This window comes from Panicum virgatum, chromosome 6K, assembly GCF_016808335.1.
Source record: "Panicum virgatum strain AP13 chromosome 6K, P.virgatum_v5, whole genome shotgun sequence".
NCBI classification, from domain to species: Eukaryota; Viridiplantae; Streptophyta; class Magnoliopsida; order Poales; family Poaceae; genus Panicum; species Panicum virgatum.
The window spans coordinates 12617417-12638579 of record NC_053141.1 but is presented as its reverse complement, the minus strand read 5'-3'; the positions used below and the strand labels follow the sequence as shown (position 1 = coordinate 12638579).

Here is a 21163-nt window from a genome sequence, read left to right as displayed (position 1 = left end):
GGTGGTGTAGCAGATATATATATCGAGGACCCAACAGTTGTTGAGCCGTCAGATGATGGAGAAGCAGCAGCGAATGTCAGTGATTTTGAGAATGAGATGGAAGCTGAGGACCCAACAGTTGAGAGTGAAGATGATGAGATGGAAGCTCATGATTTACAATCGCAAGTGTTGGTATGCAGGACCAAGAGTAGGGAAGAAGTCGAGAAGCAGATAAAATTTGTGAAGGAGTGGTACAGCCCAAGCAAGATTGATAAAGGGAAGCAAGTGCAAGAGCAGGTTCTAGACGACACAAGCAGTGACAGTGATTTCTTACCCGGTGATGACAGCTCTTCGGAGGATGATGAAGAAGGCAATGACATACATTTGCAATTCAAGCAATTCAAGAAAAAAATGAAGGGTGGTCAGGTGGCAGACCTTGATGATGTTATTTTGGATAGCACTAGTATGCCAGCTCCTGTTGAGATAGAAGATGATGGAGATGTCACACCATATGATAATAGTAGTGCAGCAGAAGGTTCAAGTGAAGACATGAGCAGCAGCAAGTATCCAAGGTACAACAAGAAGGATCCATGCCCCAAATTTGAGATTGGGCTGAAATTTACTGGGAAGAGTCAGTTCAAGAAAGCAGTGATTAAACATGGTTTAACTGAAAGAAGGTTTATTAAGTTCTTTAAGAATGAATCTGAAAGGATGATTGCAGTATGTGAGTGGGCCACTTGCCAATGGAGATGTTTGTTGTCGACCAATTCAAGAACAAATAGTTGGCAGATAGCTAGCTTAAATAATGTGCATAGTTGCCCTCCTAGAAGAGATAACAAATTGGTCACTGCAGCCAGGATTGCTGAGAAGTATGAGAAATTCATAATGGCCAACCCAACCTGGAGTCTTGAAACCATGAGATTGGCAGTTCAAGAAGAGATGTTTGCTGATGTTAGTATCTCCAAGCTGAAAAGAGCAAAATCTATTGTCATGCAAAAGGTTCTAGATGCAACCAAAGGGCAGTACCAAGTGCTATATAGGTACCAGCTTGAATTATTGAGAAGCAACCCAGGAAGCACAATTATTATTATGAAGGAACCTAATGTAGAACCACCAGTGTTTCAAAGAATGTATATTGCTCTGGATGCATGCAAGAAAGGGTTCACTGCTGGTTGTAGAAAAGTTGTAGGACTTGATGGATGTTTCTTTAAGGGGGCCACAAATGGAGAATTGTTGTGTGCATTGGGAAGAGATGCCAATAATCAAATGTATCCAATAGCATGGGCAGTGGTGGAAAAGGAGAACAATGCTTCATGGGACTGGTTCTGTGATATTTTGTTCAGGGACATTGGAGTTCAAGGGGGTGACGACTGGGTTTTTATCTCAGATCAACAAAAGGGTATATTGACAGCTGTTGCTAAATGGGCTCCAAACGCAGAGCACAGGAATTGTGCGAGGCACATTTATGCCAACTGGAGGAAGAAATTCAAGAAGAAGGAGTGGCAGAAAAAGTTTTGGTGCTGTGCCAAGGCTTCTTGTCCCATACTGTTCAATCTAGCAAAGGCTAAACTTGCTCAGGAAACAAAGCAAGGAGCAAAGGCCTTGATGAATACTGATCCTGTACATTGGAGCAGAGCCTGGTTCAGGTTAGGATCAAATTGTGACTCAGTTGATAACAACATTTGTGAATCTTTCAACAAGTGGATTATTGAAGCTAGGTTCTTCCCTATCATAACCATGCTTGAGACCATTAGAAGGAAGGTCACGGTGAGGATCCAGCAAATGAGGGCTAAGTCAGAAACTTGGACTGGTCCAATATGTCCTAATATTTTGAAGAAATTAAATGCACTCATTAAGTTGTCAGGTGTTTGCCATGCAATATGTAATGGGGAAGATAAATTTGAGGTCAAGCATTGGAACAATAGGTTCACAGTGGATCTGCAAAAAAGAGAGTGTTCATGTAGGTATTGGCAATTGGCAGGGTTGCCATGCCCTCATGCAATATCAAGCATCTTCTTTAAGACTAATTCCCTTGATGAGTACATAGCACCCTGTTATCATGTGACACAATTCAAGAACACATACTCCCACTGTCTAAATCCAGTTGAGGGTATGCAGAGCTGGCCTGAATCTGATATGCCAACACTAAGAGCATCAGGATATGTGAAAATGCCAGGTAGGCCTAAAAAGGAGAGGAGAAGGGAGCCACAAGAGCAACCTAAAGCTAGAAAATTGTCAAAGGTAGGCACAGTCATAAGGTGCAGGAAGTGCAAAGGAACTGGACATAACAGATCCACTTGTGATAGAAGATATGGAGTCAAAGGTAGCCAACAAAGTAATTCTACAAGCCAAAATGTAAGTGGAATAATTTACATTTTTTTTACTACATCTCTCATTTGCCAGTCTATGACTTTTACTTCTTTGATATAGGATCTGGAATCTAGGAACTTGATCAGATCATTTGCCAGTGCTACAGTTGAAGGATCAGCAGCACAACTCAATTTGCAAGCCAATGTGCCACTGTCTCAGGCAGGCTCAAGTGTGACCATCAAAATGTCATCTGGTAAAGCTACTGCTAAAGTCAGTGCCCAGGAGCCACCAACAAAGAAGAAACTAAAGAGAGCAGCCCAGGAGCCACCAACAAAGAAGAAAGGGAAGAAACCAAAGAGAGCAGCACCAAGTTCTATGCTCCAAATCAAAGGAGTTGGTGACCAGAACTAGTACAACTGTCACAGATCCTATGCCGAACTCCATGTTATACTTACCTATCTCTTGTACTGTCACTCTTATCTCCTCTCTTGTACTGTGATGTGTTATGTACTACCAGACAGTTTGGGCTAAGTCAGTGATGTGTGATGTGTTATCCTCCCTATCATGTTTATCTCATGTTCATCTCTCATATCAATGCTAACACCAATCCATATATTGCTTAGAAATAGGATCATACATTTCGAGTTTTTCCAAAGCATCAGAGTTACATTAACTAGATCCTAATTTACATTTCATACAACCTCATGGCCAGTTAACCCAAGTCATTGCTAACACTACAACAACACATGTCACCACAAGAAACTTGAAGATAAACACTTCTTTCTCTAGTGAGTAGATCCTGCATCTCAGTTTAGCATTCTCCTCTGCCTTCTTAGTCACCACTGCAACCGTCTCTGCTCCAATTGGCTCAGCCAACGCTCTCTGCTCCTCTGCTGCATAAACCGGCCAAATCTGCTGTCGTGCTGCATCACCAACTCGCCCCTGTAGCTCTCTGTTCTCCATCCTCAGTGCTCTCACGGCATCGCGCAGATCTATAAGAAGCTCCCGGGGGAAGGGGGACGGTGGTGGATCTACCCAATGCCAAAAGTCGCATCCTCCCATTGCCGGCTATTCCATCCAAAAAGGAAATCAAACAAATGCACAAATTGTCAACACCATCAAACAAAACCAAATCCGAATCGACCAAAGACAACACAACCACTCACCGTAGCACTGAAACATTTGACGAATCTTCGCCCAGGATTTTCATCACTCCACGCAGTCAACCTTCCCGCCTTGTTGCCGCACTTGCAGAGGACCGGAGGCCAATAGTTGAGGGGGCCCTGCCGGTAAGGGATAGGGGATGATCTTCCCCCTTCCCTTGAGCCCCATCGGGGACCTCCCGTGCTGCTCAAGCTGCTTGAACTCGCCATGGCTCCACCCTCTGAATGGAAACCCTAGCGCCGCCTCCCTAGACCTCCAACCTGCTCCTTTTTTTTTTGAATAAGTGCTCCAACCCGCACTGCCCCCCATAAAAGGAGCACGGTCTGAGTCAGCCGTGCTGACTTGGCCGTGGGGTGCTGACGTGGGAGGGTGACAGGGCCAAAACCAGGGCGGATCAGTGTCCATGGTCACACGTGTCTGGTATTAACAGTTCGATGGCCGCGGGTGTCCGGTTTTAGAGTTCGATTGCCAAATCCAGACTCAGACGATAGTTCGATGGCCAAAAATGGACTTTATCCTTTCAAAAAAGAAAAAGTATGGACACGACCGTCCGTATGATCTCTGTGGCCGTGCGTAATCGTCCCGGACTCCCAGGGTTGCATGTGCAAAAGCGCCGTCCAGAGGAAACGAACAAAACAGAGCCAGAGGAGATCGCGCGATATTTGCGAGGCTGTGTGGGGCCCACGGCCAGACTCCCCGCCACTGGTCGTGTGGGGCCCAGCGGCACGCGTCCCGGGGCTCCAAGCCCTCCTCCCTCTAGCTGTGCAGGGCCGGCGGGCCCGCCCTCGCGGCGTCGCGGCGGCGTGACGCCGTCGGCTTTGACCCGTGCGTCCCCGAGACAAATGGCCGTCGCCGGCGAACGTGCCTCCGGGGTCCAGGTGGCCGACGGCGACGCTGATGGTACTTCGCCGTTGGCAACTCGTCTCGTTATTGTACTCTGTTCGTTTGAATCAGTTAATAATATTTTTTTCACATACCAAACCAGCATCAAGCACCAGCTACCAGCTAGCCAACAGTTTTTTCTCTCACAACAAATCAGTCCACCAGTAGCAGCTAGCCGAACAGAGGCCCAGAAAAACGCACGGTCTGACCTGAATTTCAGGACCCATGAAAATGGTGGAGAAAGTTCTGAATTTTAATTATAAACCAGAATCAAGGTTAGCATAGGGAGAGGGAAAAAGACCAATAAACAAGAGCTATTCAAGCTAGGCTCATCTTTGCTTAGTTTGAATCGACCTCAAGTGCGGGAACTCAACGTAACCAACCGCCTGCCAAACCATCCCTAGAAGTTCGGAATTCGGCAGAACTTGGCGATGAATTGCTGAAAGACTCCTTTTCCTAAAAAGACATTGACTCACAAAAAAAGAAGAGGATCTCGTAAATTGCACGCGTTTATTGACGCGGGGTGCAAAGTTTTTGGCCAGCATTTGCTTTTGCCACCAAGTCCCGTTCAAAAATGTAATCCTGTTCCTTTCTCGAATCTATTCCCGATTTCCTGGCCAGTGCTTCCCAACAGGCTGCTATATTGTGGGGCAGCCGCACCCAAATTCCCACATCAGGCCATCAGGGAATCGCATTCGAGAGCGACATGGAACAAACATCACGAGAATCGCACATGGCGGCACAACGGGCACACTATCGCTCAGCAAACACGACATCGCAATGACGAGGCCGAGCATCAGACCATTCCAGGCGAAAATTCCAACCAATATGTTTCCCAGGCGTCAAATGCTGAGGAAAAGTACTTTTAATCACAACAAAAGTTAAAAATAAACGAATTAGTGGAACGTTGCCAACGATACAAAGTTACAGACAAGACCGACGCTACAGGATCCTGGGACCATCATCAGCTTCACGAGGTGTACTCAAAGGCCGGGGGCGGCTGGGGCTCCTCGTCGATGGCCATGGCAGCCTGCTCGGTGGTGTTGGCGTTGTTTGCAGTGGCGGTTGAGGGGGGGTCGGTGAGGGCCAGCTCCTCAGCCTCGGTGGGCTTGAGGTCGCGCAGGAGAACGAACCCGGACGGCGCGGCCTTCACGGGCTCATACCGGCTCTCCTCCAGGAACTTGATGAACTTCTCCTGGGCTGGGATGACACGGGCCGGGTTCGTCAGAAGCTGGAACGTCGGCTCTGGCTCGGGAGCCTTCTTTTCTGCAGCAGCACCATCCACCTGAACTCATAACCATAGATGAACCATGTCAGTGTTATGAGCAGTTAGATCAAATCAAACAAAGCAGTTAATTCGACTTGGCAACCATCTATCAATCCTGCAACTCTTACCTGCATGGAAGTAGAAGCAGCAGAAGCATCCTCGCTAGGTGGCACCATCTCAGCCTTCTCCTTGGCCTTGCTCTCCGCATCCTTCTTTGCCTTAGACTTCGCCTTGGCATATGTTGACAAGATGGCTGTTGGCACCTTGACTGATGTGGTCGCAGTCTGCTGAGTTGTCGGTTTGGGATAATCGAACAGCGATGGCTTAGCGTTCGACAGGTACTCAAACTTCGGCACTTTCAGATCAGAATTGAGGCCAATAAGGGCTGTCGGGGAGAAGGCAAGGCTGATGAAGTATGTCAGTGGGTACCAGTACCAGAACTGGGTGAAGACAGCCAGTCCAACAACAGCAGTGAGCCTGTCATGCTTTGATTTCGACTTGAGCTTGATGGTGACGTTCCTGCCGCCAGCATCCAGGATACCTGAAGCCAGTATGGCACCCATTTTGCTCATGGTGTCCTCATGCTTGTCTAGAATGATCTTCTCCAACTTGCGCCTGAATGCTCCAACACGTGAATCATATGATTCATTGGCCTGGATCATCACCATTGCCATGGCAATGAGAGCACCCTGGCGTACAAAGTCAACGACGTCTGATGTAAGAGGCTCCAGCAAGGAGATGGCTTCACTCAATCCGGATCCGGCGCAGGAGATTCCAACAGCTAGAGCTGCACCATAACGGACATGTGGATTGTATGATTCCGATAGCAGGGACACGATTCTGGGTGTCTGCTCAGGCTCGTTATACAGAACAAAGCCAAGAGCCAATACTGCAGTCCTCCGCACATCATCGCTCACGTCTGACACAGCAAAATGCAGAAGCTGGTGCATAGCTTTGTTATTTGCAGTTCCCCTGTACGCTAGAGCCAATGCGTACATACCACCATAACGAAGTATGGGGTCTTGATCTCTAGTCATTTGTTCAATCAAGGTGTCAGCTTCCTCTTCCCTACCATACACTGTCAATGCAATTCCAAGTGACAAGCCCCTGGAGAGAGTAAAAGGAACATATTTACCATCTTGAGAAATAAATATGTGTTGAGTTAGAACTTGTTTGTCAAAAGGAATCCTATTGCATACCTGATAATTTTCTCATGTTGTGTATCATGAGCATAGGCAAGCATCTCTGTGGCCTTCTCACTGGCCGTGCCAACCATAAGCAAGCCCATGCCAATACCAGCTGCCTCGCCGGCCACAGCACTATCAGTGTACAGAACAGTCTTGATGTCCTCGCATATTTCCTCATCTGCTGTACCTAATGCCGCAAGTCCGAGTCCCAAACAAGCACCGTGCTGGACTACCTGTGTGATTATTATCCAAAGTCAGAATGGCTGTGTGAATGTTTACTGTGTACATAAGAATCTAACAAAAAGATTCAAACTTTCCCTTGTCAGCATTGGTCTAACCCCCTAGTTCCCCAATTTGCAGGAAATAGCATATTGCAGGAATTGTATTCAAGGGCATAAATTACACCGACGTATACTGTATTCACTCTGATGAAAGGATTGTTGCAAAGCAAAATTTAGGGAATGTGGGCCTGGGATAGTACCTCAGAACTGGTGTTGCGAAGACTTTCACGAAGAAACTCTTTGATTCCTTCACCATGGTTGGCATGAATCAAACCAAGAGCATAAAGGGCACCTCCTTCCGAGTATGGACTAGCACTACCAATAGCACCATTCTGAGGTAGGTAAGGAGCCATCAATGCACGACCTTGTTGAAGATGGCCTCTATGAATGACACCTAGTCCAGCAGTGGCGCTGAACTTAGCCCAGTTGGTTGCCCTACCAAGCCATTCCTGTAATATAGACCAGTATGAGAAGAATATAACAAGAATACAACCATAATAAACTATATATAGACAATAAAGATGCTAGACATTGGTGGCATCAAGTAGACAGTGTGAAACAAATCATACCAAGTTTTCTCTGAGGAAGGTATCTACTGTTGTCCCTGCATGCATGATAGCATTGGAGCATATTGTTGCACTGTGACAGACACTGTTCCTCATTTCCACAGCTTGCTTTATAGTCTTCAGAATTAAAAGATCAGACTTATTATGGCTGTATAGAAACTGTAATGTCAACTGAATAGATGTCTCTCCTGACAGTATATTCTTGATTTTTGTAAGTCTATCAGCATGTGCTACTTTATTTGGATCCACAGTGAGAGCACTGCCATTTGGCATGTTCACATCATCTCCCATCTGGACATCCCCAGATGGTTCTGTAGCAGCATTAGCAGCCTGATCACTTGGTAAAGCTGGTGTGCTGTCAGGGTTAGCGTGGGCAGAACTCAATGCATCAAGGTGATTCCGCACATTCAGGAGGAAAGCCTGATTTTCATTTTCAGCAAGATCGAAAGCAGTTTGATACGCAAGGAGAGCATCATCCTGGCAAATGAACATACGATTTTAGGTCAAAAACTGAGGCAATATAGCAAACCGAACATATATTATCTAGAAAAGTAACTTTAATGATGCAGAACCTAAAGCTATCTTGTCTGGTAAAGGAGAAAAATAGTGCATACCTTGCTTCCAGAAATAAGCTTGTCCAAGATGCTTGCAACAGTGTCAGACTCGTTCAAGAACATAAGACACTGGCAAATGCTCAAATAATCCGGATTTGGCAATGTCTGGTATATTTTTACAAGACACCGCAGAATCTGGAAATACAGAAACAAAAAGTGTTAGATCATAAGATGATTTCCAAATATTATGTGAGCAGTAGTTCTTCTGTGCCAATTACAAGTAGTTGAAATGTTTGGCAGGATTTATAGCATGCCCTTACCTCCAATCGATATTCACGATGACTAACATATTGGTGAGACAGATTGATGCAATACGAAAGAGCTCCATGAAGATTATCACATCGAGAAATTGCGGCCTCAAGCTTATCCAGTCTCCTGCACTCAACAGCCATACCCATTGCCTGCTGATATTTTCCATCAAGAATGCACCTGAAAGGCAACAAAGTACTTGTAAGCTCAGAACTGTGTTTCTTACTAACGGAAAAAACAACAAATCATTAGGGCACTATCATACTTGTCCAGCATTCTTTCCACAATGGCCTCCAATCTTGGGTCCATTGTTTTTTCTTCCCCTGCAGCCCTTGATTGGATGGCAGCATATTCATCCAAAGCTTTCGCTGAAGATAGAAACAGGGCCAAAAACAAAGGTAATGTTAACAAAATACTTTCAACTGTGGCAATCAGAAACAGGTCATAATGCTGGTGTGATCCCTCACCTAGAAGTGTTTGAGCGTAATCGGAGTCGTCAGCAACATCAAACAGGGCTCCAGCACCAAGTGCATATGACAGAGCGTCATTTAGCTCGCCCAAGTGGAAAAACACCTTGGAAGCAACTAGTGCTGCAAGCTGCCTCTGGTCAAACTCCTCGTCTTCATACAAACTCTCACTACAAAATGCAGATTACCACATTAGAGCTCGCATTAAGTGATAAGTTTGCTTCCTCCTGAAACGAAGTGCAATGAGAAATTTTACAGTAAACAGCAAAACTGTATTATCTAGTGCCAAGTTCTATAACTCTTTGAAAACCTGAATTGCAAAGCTTAATTCACATCCTACCATCACAGTTCAAACAGTCTTTGCTTAAGAATCTGTCGCCTTAATCAAACTGGAACCCCAGTGCTGAAGTACACATTTTTTTTGGACAGCAATGGGATCCATGAGTTGGAGCACATGCATCATAACAACTAAGAAAGGCACGAGTTTGCGCTCAAAATTCTAGGTTTCCAGTTTCCACGGCAGCACATTAAGCCCTCCCAAAACCTCCATCCGAACAGATCGAACCTAGGGTTCCCTGAAACAGGCTCGGAATCCAACCGGACGCGGCGGCGGCGGCCCCATCTAGACCGGCCTCTCCCAGAGAAGCCCGAATCGAACCTAACCCAACCGGAATCCGCAGAACTCAAACCACCCGCGCGGCGGCGGGGGCGCGGGGCCCCGCCGCCAGCCCCGGCGGGGCGGGGCGGCGGTAGAGCGGGCAATTAGAGGGGAGGCGCGGGGCGGGAGGGGGCGCGAGGAGGAGCGGTGGGGGGACTCACATGGAGGAGACGCTGGTGGAGATCTCGTGCCAGAAGGCGTGGACGAGGGAGTTGAGGCAGGCGAGCGCGTGCAGCTTGAGCTCCGGCGCCGGCTCCTGCAGCATCGCCAGCAGCGAGCCCGCCGAGCTCACCGTCACCGCCGCCGCCGCCATGTCCGCGGGTGCCGATCCGCCGCCGCGGTGTCCTCTCGGGTGTGCGGCGGCGCGTTTCCTCCTGGTCCGCAGGCGATTGGATTTCGCGGGCGCTTTGCTGCGGGCCTTGCTTGGAGCAGAAGAAGATGGCGGATTCGCTGGGGAGGAGAGGCGCGGGGGCCCCGCCGCAAATATATGGGATCCAGGAGGGGCCATTCCGAAACCTGCAGGCGGCCGCCGCCCGGTAGCCGAGTAGGACGCGATGAACAAATTCCTCGTCGGATTTGTTTCGGAGACGTATTTCTCCGGAATTCTTATACCGGCGTACGGTACTCGGTACGTTATAGGCTTCATATAGGAGAGTGGAGATTTTTTATTTATTTCGTGGCTTATTAAGGTTCTTATGATTTAAGTATGATGAAGCTCGAATTGTTATTTACCGGTATGAAGAAAAAGAAAAAAAATCTAATTTTCACTCACGAACTATCACAAAAGTCTGATTTTCAACCTTCAATTATAAAATCGGACAACATAGGTCATCCAACTATCAAAACCGAACAAATTTGACCCGTGGGGTGGTTTTGAAGATGATTTTGCATTTTCTAAAAAAAATAAATAAATCTAATTAGATCTAAAAAATCAAAACTAATTCATAAATCAGAAAATATGAAACTAGTACCAAAATTTTTCTAAAAATGTAGCCTATATATTATTGCTCCATTTGAATCTTAGTTATTAAAAATAATAGACATAACTGCAAACAACTAAATATTATGAGCATAAAGAAATTAGATCTGAATAGCTCACAAGTCATGTGACAATAGATTGGTTACATTTTTAGGAAACTTTTGATACCCATTTCATAATTTTTTTGACTTAAAATGAATTAAAAAATTTAGTGTAAAATTGAATATTTTTAATTCTCATAAAATGAAAAACCACCTTTCAAAACCACCTCAGGGGTCAAATTTACCCAATTTTGACAGTTGGATGGCTATGTTGTCCAGTTTCGTAGTTGAAGGTTGAAAATCGGACTTTTGCGACAGTTGGAGGGTGTAAACCGGACTTTTTCCGAAGAGAAAAATTGTTTAAGAAAGGGGTAATTTTAAGGTTTCATGGAGCTCAATTCTCTCGTCTTTTTTTCCAGTAAATAAGACCCTTTTTTCTTGGCTTGGCATTTGATTTCAAAAACTTGTCTCTTGTGAAGGAAAAGCTTTGTTTCAATGTCAAACACAAAGGTTATCTCGGTTACATCAAAAGATGAATGTTTGGAACACTTGAGCATTTTGCTTTAGATCCTGCTGAAGCTCACATATGTTTCAGTTTCTGATCCTGGAACTCCTAATGTGCCTCCTTTTCTGAAGCCTTATTGAGACGTCTCAGTTTCATAAAATATGAAATTTGCAAATACTTGCTTGAGTGTATGTCTCTGGAGATTAAAAACTTGCAAATTCCATATTTTAATCACACTTATACAGCTTGCGGATTGAGGATGTGATTGAAATATGAAATTCCCAAATGCTTGTAGGTTTTAACTTCAGTTTTGACCATCCAAGACGTGAAGTTGTATACATCACTTGATAGATGCAGGCCATTAATTCAAGCAAGTATTCGAGAGAGAAAAAAATCAACAGGCATATTGAATTGACCACGATGTATGCTATACTTTCTTCACAATTTGCACAGAAGAAACTGAACTGAAGCATGGCTCCGCTTGTAAGACTTTCCAGGCAAAACCGATTGCCACTGATGAATATCATGTCAAAACAATCTGAATTTTCCTGTAGGGGATCCCGTGCAGAATCTTTATGCTCGATCAGAGAATATAGCTAGCTTTGCCAATTCCCGGACATGGCAAATAGCCTGACACCCGATTGATGATCAGGCAGGCGTTCTATGAGGCCGTTCAGACAAAGAGGTCCTTCAGAACTCAAAATTTGGAATGCTAATCCAATAGAATATTCATCTACTCTTACCTGCAATATATAATTAGTGGTCAGTTTATGGTTGTTTGACCTTGGGGCTGTTCAAAGTTTGATCTCAGAGTGGTCGAACAATCTAGCATTTGTCATCTCAAGCAAGTATCAATAAACAATAATTTGAATAAACCAGCCAAAAAATAAAACGGTTTCATAACATTTTACAGTGAAATTTGCCAATTGCCTTCGTTTTATTTCTTACCCAAAAAAAAATGGACAGGCAATAACTCGATATACAGAAATATGCATCCCTATTGCTCGAGGACTAAGTATCTCTTATTCTCCTTGAACAACAGAGAGTGAATAAATTATCCACCAACTTACTGTTCTGACAGTGAAAATAAAACAAGTAGGAGCAACAATACAAAGTTAACACATACCTCGAAGACGACCATTTTCCAAGAGATTTCCCAATGAAAACAATCAAAAATGAAATTCTCTAGTGCCGCGTTATTTCATCCAAAATGTTGCCCACACTGGGTGATAATCTCGGAAGGTATTTGTATACCTGCAGCGTTGAAAAATATGTATGGTCACAATGTGAACTTTTTTTCTTTTGAAAACTAATGTGAACCTTTTCTAAACTCACCCAGAGTAGTACCAGGAACTGTAATACATCCATAGAAGTTGTAACTAATGATCAAGCAATTCATACAAATTGAATTTTGTTCCCAACAGAAACTTGGATTTTACTTAATAAAAAAATGTAAATGTGATTAAAAATGGTAGTACTGGAGCTGCTAAAATGTATTGTAAACATACATAATGGTGAACTAGGGCATAAAATTCTTATAAAATTAAGAGGCGCCTACAAAAAAATAATGCTTCTTAACTTCATTAATCTATTGTCATGTCCCTGTAAGAAAGGTAGGATGCGTATAATATGGTCGATGTATTGCATTGAGCCCCTAGGGCGAATATATAGTACATGGCTTGGAGGGCAAGTAGCCTCTCCTAGAGATAAGGAAGGTTATCCCGGGATTACAATCAATCCTAAACTAACCATATCCGGAGTTGCCTAATATACTCTAACATCCCCCCGCAGTCGTAGCGGTAGCAACACGAACGGTCAGACTGGAGAATAATGGAGAGATGTATCCCCCCTGCAGTCGGAATGCCGGTGCGAAAGCTTTGACCGGAGACTCATGCAGATGATAGCCTTTTAGTGCCGTAGTAGCCGAAGTTGAGGTGGACGTGGTCGAAGCCGTGGAAGGGGCGCGGGTCGAAGCGTCGTCGAGGTGCTCGAGTTCACAAACTCAGCAGCTTCTTGCCGAAGATAGCAGCAGGACGGTGCGGCGGATGACGAAGGTAGACGGCGCGGTTTGCGACTTAGGTCACGCTCAGGACAGGGGTGGCGACGGCGTAGGTTACAGCAAGTGTCGCGCTCAGATCAGGAGTGGCGACGACGTCTTCCTTCAGGAACATCGGCGGCGATGTCCGCACGAGAACGGCTGGAGGCGCAGAGGCGGATCGAGTGCCTGTTTGACGAAGACCGACGGCGAGTGGCGCCACCGCCTGAAAAGGCGACGACACCGGTAGGCTTGATCACGAACGTCGTTGCTGCAGCCGGAGGGTGCAGCAACAATCTCGTCCTTCGGGAGTGTCGACGATGAACGGAGACGAACGGCAGGGCGATGCAAACCGATCTTAGATCGAAAAAAATAGCAACAGCATCAAGACGAACCTGTGGGTACAATCTCGGGTGCACCAAGTGATGCCCTCCCAAACCTTATCCTCATCCGCCAGTTGGCCAGAGGGCAAAGGAAGGAAGGGGCAGGAGCAGCCCGACGACCCCCAGAAGCCGCCCCCGCAGCCGCGACCTTGCGGACGACGGCGTGGCGTTGAGGGAGGAGGGGAAGCAGGCTCGCGGCGGCGTGTTGGAGAGGACCGGTGGTGGAGGGCGGCGGCAGCGCTGCGGCCCGGCGTGGACGTCGATTGGCGGTGCGGCGGCCCGCCGGCCCCGATGGTGCAGTGGCCTGGCGTCCCCGCGGTGGTCCTCTGCAGCCACGCACTCACGCTCATGGCAGCGGTGCGGCGGCGCTGGTAGGAGTCGGGGCGCCTGGCCTGATGCGCGGGAGGGGCGGGCGGATCCGGATGCGGAGCCGAGGGGGACGACGACGCGGAGGCGTGCAGGCCCAGTGGCGCCCCCATGGCGATGTGGTACGCGACGGGGACGTCGAGCGGCGTCGCCATGGGGCGGCCAGGGAAGAGGTAGGTCCTTCTGCTGTGCTTGACGACGACGGCGGCGCGGATCAGAAGGATCCGTGGCGCATCCTAGGAGGGCGCTGCCCCCGGCGGAGATCAATCTCGATCTCCCCGGGGGCGCGCGGGTGCAGCGGAAGCGGCGGCGCGGCTAGGGTTAGGATCTCGTAACCTAGGCGTCTGATGCCATGTAAGAAAGGTAGGATGCGTATAATATGGTCGATGTATTGCGTTGAGCCCCTAGGGCGAATATATAGTACATGGCTTGGAGGGCAAGTAGCCTCTCCTAGAGATAAAGAAGGTTATCATGGGATTACAATCAATCCTAAACTAACCATATCCGGAGTTGCCTAATATACTCTAACAGTCCCTTTTAGTTTGATGAAAAGGCATCAACCAGACGTACCCAAAACTTTATTAACACGTCGAAAGCAACAGGCACCAAACAAACAAAAAATGTGACTGCAGCTTGATCAGCTTCAAGCCCATAGTGCTCTAGAATAACCTCTACCATTGTATGCCAACCTGGCTCTGAATGGTACCTGCAAAAGTGCAGCTAGTGGACTTTTATATAGTGGATAAAATCATTGCCTATAAATAATAGTTAACAACAAAAGGAAGATGCAAACAAAAACAATATTAATCTCTCTTTACATTTGAATGAACGAAGAATCAACAGAAAATTTTTCAAGGCTGTTTCTTAGTCATTTGACCGAGAAATGTCTCCCAAAGCAAGAATACAAGACTAAGATACAGTTAAATTTTCTCATCGTAGTTCAGCTTTTTCTAACCAGCTTCTGACAGAGGAAACAATCTAGTGCTAAAGTTCAGTTTTTCCCAAATCAATGGTAAATAAGATTCTCCTAAATGAAGGAATGTTTCTGAAGACGGAAAACAAAAAATAATGGCTGACAGAGAGAAGATGAAAGGAAAGAGGATCTCTCAAGCACACATATAAAGGATAAACCAAGACAAAAGTATCATAGAACTATACCTAATTGCCAGTTGGCCCAAGTAGTCATAACACAGATACTTCCCAGTACTTTGAAATATTTGTAAATATGACATTATGTGCAAGGGATACGTATATACTGTGCCAGGATGATTACTGATGACAAAGTGTCATGAATAACACTTGCCTACAGCATACTGGATTAATGCATATATATGATTATTGCACCAAACTACACCCCATGCATAGATGTTCAATTTAATAAAAAATAATCACATAACTTACCCTAGAAGGATGTCTGATACTAGAATAATAATAAAGGCCTTCCCACTGTCTGAGATGTTATTTAGCAACTTATATCCTGTGAACTTCAGCATCGCAACCTGAATGCCAAGGAGGAAGAGTAAGATGTATGACAACAGCATAACTCTATATATTCATTTGGGGAAGAAAAAAAATACAATAATCAATGAGACAAATTCATGGCTGTCAAAACATTATTGTACAGAAAAGATGTCTGCCAGGTATGCTAACTAGGAGTCATTTTAACTAAAGATAACCTTGCTAAAAGGAAGTGGAATGGATGCACCAATTGTTGTTTTTGCAGTGAGGAGGAGAACATCCCACACCTCTTTTTTGAGTGTCATATGGCACGTTGGCTTTGGACTGCGGTCAGCATATCGTTTGGCTTTCAACCACCGAGCAGTATAGCTGATCTTTTTAGCTCTTGGCTTAAAAATTTTCTCCAAAACTGAGAAAACAAATTCTAGTTGGAGCTACTGCCATATGTTGACCTTGTGGTTGAGTAGGAATGATGTGGTATTCCAAAGATAGAAACCTAACTCGTTCTTGCAGGTACTCTTCAGGGGGGCGTGTTGGATCAAGATTTGGTCAATCCTATCTAAAGAGGAAGAGAGAGACAGCTTGAAGAAGAGTTGTCAAAAATTAGAGATCACAATCATGGAAGTTTTTAGCAAGGCGGGATGGAACTTCAGGAAGAGAATCAAGAGCTAGTCCTTTTGGCTTTTAGACTTTTGTTCCCTGTTGTTTTGTTTATGTGAGTTTCAAATCGTTGTGGCTGGCAGGCAGCTTAAATGCTGCAGGGCTGCTTCTTTCTCGCGGTTGTAAGCTTTCGGAACTCTCAGGGGTGAGACCGGATTATTTCCTTTACCTAAAAAAACTTATGCTAACTGAATGGCACATCACAATCCAAACTAGATGCAATCCTACAAGCTCAAAGTCAACTTTTAAAATTCTGACCACCAGTATCGAGTTAGATTTGTGACATGAAGAATGGTATGCTACTAGCACTACCTTAGAATTATATGGTGTACCAAAGAAGAGAAATGATGCAGATTCTGGTCAGTATGTTTTGGCAGTAATTTGAAATTGACAATATAAATTAACTACCACTCCTTTGACAACAAGAGGCCCAGTAGCACAGCAATTTATCTACTTGTAAGCATTTAAAACTTCATTTTGAATGAGGAAAAAACTATGTGTGCGCATGCATGCTACAAAAATTGCTACAGATATTACTGTTACGCAGTTGAAAATGGATGGAAACTGAAACGGACATGCTTTTCTGATAGATACTAACTTTGCTCGGGTTGAAGCAGATAAGAAGGAATAGCACAAGCCCATAAACCATATCAGACCATATATTTGCAAAAGCATTCCGGTTTTCTAATCTCCATTCATCTCTCAACTCTAACCTGATAAAGTAGAGAAGATATTTAAGAACAAATAGATTGCAGGATGAGAATACAATGTTCTAATATATTAAGCGAAGACAAATAGACTTCTGATGGATAGATGGATAGTGCATTTATGAAAGTAATGATTTGGCAAGAAAGCATAGTAATCAGAATTTTTCTCACGCTTTTTCCCGCAACTCTGACCAGACCTCCTCATCAGAAAGTGGAGGAGATTTACCAATCTCTACTTCAAAACGGTATCTTGCCTTCTCAATATTTAGGTCTTTAACCATCTGGAGCTTTTGGCTGCGTCTTACATCAAGTAACTCAGCAGCAAGCGGCACCTTCTGGACATATCTGTTATTAGGTAATGCTCCATTTAATAATTTCTGCATTTAGCATACATCGTTGCATGTAATGACAGAAGCAAAAAGAGCAACTCTTACCAGTGCCCACTATTTCAATGACAAAAGGTGATGATATAGAATGGGTGAAATAAATTACCTCTCTAAAAAGGGCATCATAACATAGTCATGGACTAGAAAATCTATGAACCATGGAACCACAATCAGTAGTGCCAGAAATTTGGCCTGTAAAGAACAAAGTCCTTTGTTAGTTTGAAGTTTCAAAGATCTCTGACTATAATAATATGATGCATGCTAAGCTATGTAACATTTTATTTGTTTCACCCGAATGGATCCTGAACAAGATTGTAGGATTAAAACTAACTTATTTTTTTGTCTACATGGTGCTGCATTGTTGTATTGAAAGAGAAAATCCTAACAGTGGTAGTGAAGACCAGAAGTACATGTCATGATTATTGATGGAAATGGATTATGATATCTGGTGACACAAATAACTATAAAGTAGTAAAGAACGTACCGAATTTGTTGAGTAGTAAAGAACGTACCGAATTTGTTGAGGCATACATAAAAACTCGATCTTCAAACAACATGTCATCATAATCTTCATCAATGGAATCTCTGAAAACTTCAATAGCGCTCTTATCCCTCAGTATCTCTGCAGGATCATCAGTTATCTGGTCCAACACGCTCGCATCCCCGCCCCAGTCTCCTCCCCCCGATGTGGTGCCCCCACTGATCCAATCCTCCCACGACCGTTCCTCGGCATTCATAGCATCCTGCTGGGCTTCCCGCAGCTCAACAATTGCCTCAGCTTTCCTCCTCCACGTCTCAAACTTCTCATTCTCCGACAGCTCTTGGTCACTGCCAATCTCCTCAGACGATTCGTCATCCTCCCTCAAAACAGCCAAATTCTCCTTGTCATCATTCCAATCTGAGAAAAATGGCTTCCACCATGGACTTTCCCACTTCTTGGGCCGCCGCCTCTTCTTTGCGAAGACCACCGGGTGCCTCACCCTCTTCCTGTGGGAACCAAGGGTGAACATCTTGCATGCACAGGCACCCCGGCGCTGGATCCTATCCTCGCTGAGATGCCGGAGTGCAATGCTGTTGGAGCTGACCGCAGAACAGCTCATGAAGGTCATGAAACGGCGACCACATGTTCCTAGCCCCAGTGGTACTTGGAACACAAGGGCAAATGCACCTGGAACGGCCACAGGCTCATGTCATCAGCATTCTTCTATCGTGTACACTGTATATCATTGCAACATACCAACTTCCACACCAAGAACCCAAGAAGCACCATTAGCACACATGCTGGCACAGAATTTCCAGCAGAACTCAGCAAAGAGTCTACCTCCCCTGCATTATATCCCCTGCCCTATTGCTAAAATCGGCAACCAAGAGAATCGCGTGGCTGGAGCAATCAAGATATTATCAATCCGGGGAAATTGCCCTCGTGGCGTTGGACACTAGTTTCCCTTTTATCAACAGGCAAAGAAACTCTTATCTTGTCCACACCAACGCCCCCTGGGTTCAGAGAAATTAGCAGCACGAAATGGATAAGGGGATTTTTTTTTTTTTGATGAAACAGATAAGGGGATTATGGGGAATGACAATGGCTAGTGGCGTCACATATTACCTCTGTGGAGCCTTCGCGGCGCCCCGTTTGCCGGCGAGCCCCTCGGCGGCGAATGGTGACCTGGCAGCTGGTAGTTCTTGCCTCTTTAGGTAGTGAGGAAATCCGAGGGAGCCGGGGAGGAGAGAGAAGGCGGCGATGGTGAGGAACACGGAGTACTCACTCTCTTTTAGACGGCGGCGAAGGGACGACGCCGGAGTGGAGTGGAGTGGATAGGAGAAGTTTGGGATGGATGGATATTTGGATGGACGACCCAGACGAAGCTCAAGCGTTTGTCTACTTGTTCCAACGACAGCCAAGCACGCCATTGAATTGCTTTCTCATCCGTACACACGTGCAACAGATTCACGGCGTGCACGCACTGCAGTACTGCACCACAGCTCGATATCAAGTTTATCCCTTAGAAAAAAGGTCAAATTACTCCTCTTAAGTATGATCAAAGTTTAGATGATCCTTTTAACTATCTCTTGGTTCAATTTGGCCTCTAAAGTATGTTATTTGATTCAATTTACCTTCTATTATAATTTATCTTTTTTATTTCTGCATATACAAGTAAAATCTTAATTTAATGTTTTGCAGGGCTGTAATGGGCACCACAATGTATGTCTAAAAAATATATTGTAAATTATTCATCATTATTTTTCTATATAATTTTGTATCATAATGGTTAATTTATTATTAAATATCATACCCTATCAAAATAATTATGAAAAAAATTTGACATATTTTTCTAAACTATGTTATGATGTCCATTGTCGCTTCGCTTGTGCATGGATAAATAAAAAAGATAAATTACATTAAAGATTAAATTGGTTCAAATTACATAGTTAGAGGGTAAATTGAACCAAAAAATAGTTTAGAAGATTATCGGGATTTTGAGGATACTTGAAGTGAGTAATTGGGCTTTTTCCCTCATCCTTATTCTATTATTTGCTAGTTTGGTTTGCACTCACTCGGTTAAAAAATATAAGGGTTTGGAATGAAAGAATTCGAAGGACGTTTAAAGGTAAGACGACAGCAGTGATGCAAGTGTTTGGGTTCATCAAGGAGGAGATTACTGTGAGGCAACAAGTTGTAAGAAGACCTCAAGTGCCTTAGTTTTTTTAATCATAAATCATTGCGTGTTTGAGTTTCTAGTTAATTACTCCTTATAAGAATTATTTGCTTCTTCTTTTGGCAGCGCTCCTATCTTTTCCAAAAAAATGTAAGGCTACTTTTAAGTTGATTTTTAATCGGGTATTGTATGTGTCTTTTTATAATTACACAATCACAATAATCACATGAATGAATATACACTAAAGAAGAGTATAGGGGGCAAATTTGTGTCACCAAACTAGTCTAATTTGTTAAGTCTTGCGTTACAAAACTTTGAACAATATTCTCTCGTTAGTTTCACAAATTGTGGCACCTGTTTTCAAAAATATAGCAAATAAAATATTTAGATTTATAGTAAAGTAATAAATATTGAAAGTGTTAAGTTATTATCAAGAAAAATGGACTCTTAATATATTTTACCAATCAAGTACGAGTTTTGCATTCAATTGAACCAAGCACCATTTGAATCAATCATTCTATGCCTTAAATTATTGTGAGCGAATAAGTATTCTCAAATTTAAAATATAGGAATTTTTAAAATTATTTGATAACATGATACACACTAATATGACAAAAAGCAGAAACAACACTGGAATATAGGTCATGGTAAAACCAATAATGAATGATTAATTTTCATGTATACATAGAGTATTTTATAACCAACTATCACAAACAAACTATGAGATGGAGAGTTTTTAACCAAATATTAATGATTTACTTGGTGTAAGTTCGTCAATAGGTTCTTGGTGACCAGCACTCAACTTTGCTTAATAAATAAATCTGGACAACATGTATGTCGATACATCGTTCTCCTGGACAACATGTATCCTTGAAAAAAAGTTGTGAACACTATATATGCTCTTTGCCACTGCATCTCCCGTAGTATGCGCATATGTTCGGTAACAAATGAATTTTGCATGTAAAATGTTTCAACTATCGCGGCAATCATGAAATTTTTGCACCTATGTTTATCCTCGGTATAGTTTCTTCCGAAATTTTATTGGACTTCCTGCTTATGTCGAATTACTAGTCTACACTAGATACTTTCTATTCTCTATTCCTTGCACTAGGATATCTTGTTAACCTAGGTTTACCGTTTATACGATACGAGTTTGTTTTTCATCAGAAGTAAATAAAGGAAACAAAGGGGGCGAATGATGACAATAGTTGGAAGAAACAAAGGTGGTTGATGATTGCCTAATATCTTCCCCTTTCCTTTTCACTTTTTCCCATTTTAGTTTGGAGGATACGATAAAAGTGAGGCAGAAGACCCACACAGACGTATCCAGCCATGGCTTTCGTACTCGCCGTCCATTCGTTC

At 44.0% G+C, this 21163-nt stretch overlaps 2 protein-coding genes across 9 annotated transcripts; both read right to left on the bottom strand.

The window, feature by feature from the left end:
• Positions 1–5095: 5095 nt before the first annotated feature.
• On the bottom strand, positions 5096–10185 carry LOC120711801 (26S proteasome non-ATPase regulatory subunit 1 homolog A-like). Its single transcript, XM_039997450.1, has 10 exons — positions 9786–10185; positions 8967–9136; positions 8765–8867; positions 8511–8679; positions 8251–8385; positions 7640–8113; positions 7271–7519; positions 6802–7022; positions 5731–6709; positions 5096–5620 (listed from the first exon to the last, which is right to left on the bottom strand). Exons 1-10 carry the CDS (start codon positions 10130–10132, stop codon positions 5306–5308), a joined length of 3162 nt encoding a protein of 1053 aa, XP_039853384.1. The 5' UTR covers positions 10133–10185; the 3' UTR covers positions 5096–5305.
• Positions 10186–11331: 1146 nt separating this feature from the next.
• LOC120711799 (chloroplast envelope membrane protein-like) lies at positions 11332–19010 on the bottom strand. 8 transcript variants are annotated; one of them, XM_039997443.1, is made up of 10 exons: positions 18911–18971; positions 18751–18817; positions 17657–18638; positions 17251–17336; positions 16930–17103; positions 16650–16764; positions 15335–15432; positions 14504–14639; positions 12276–12403; positions 11332–11892 (listed from the first exon to the last, which is right to left on the bottom strand). In XM_039997443.1, the coding sequence occupies exons 3-9, from the start codon at positions 18251–18253 to the stop codon at positions 12335–12337; spliced, it is 1275 nt and encodes a 424-aa protein (XP_039853377.1). In that variant the 5' UTR covers positions 18254–18638; positions 18751–18817; positions 18911–18971; the 3' UTR covers positions 11332–11892; positions 12276–12334. The 8 variants fall into 8 exon arrangements, with proteins under 8 accessions (XP_039853377.1, XP_039853376.1, XP_039853381.1 ...); XM_039997442.1 differs by having other exon boundaries at positions 18751–19008; XM_039997445.1 differs by having other exon boundaries at positions 11373–11810; positions 18751–19009.
• Between the last annotated feature and the right edge of the window lie 2153 nt (positions 19011–21163).

Bases quoted from the DNA above. Each gene is read 5' to 3' on its own strand.
- LOC120711801 (XM_039997450.1), bottom strand. From the start codon at position 10,132: ATGGCCCCTCCTGGATCCCATATATTTGCGGCGGGGCCCCCGCGCCTC. The intron at 8,868-8,966 runs GTGAGGGATCAC...TTCTATCTTCAG, and splicing joins TTACGCTCAAACACTTCTAG to CGAAAGCTTTGGATGAATAT. The intron at 7,520-7,639 runs GTATGATTTGTT...TCTATATTACAG, and splicing joins CCTTCCTCAGAGAAAACTTG to GAATGGCTTGGTAGGGCAAC.
- LOC120711799 (XM_039997445.1), bottom strand. From the start codon at position 18,253: ATGACCTTCATGAGCTGTTCTGCGGTCAGCTCCAACAGCATTGCACTC. The intron at 16,765-16,929 runs GTGAGAAAAATT...CTACTTTATCAG, and splicing joins TCAGAGTTGCGGGAAAAAGC to GTTAGAGTTGAGAGATGAAT. The intron at 12,404-14,503 runs GTACGTCTGGTT...TCAACGCTGCAG, and splicing joins ACGTGTTAATAAAGTTTTGG to GTATACAAATACCTTCCGAG.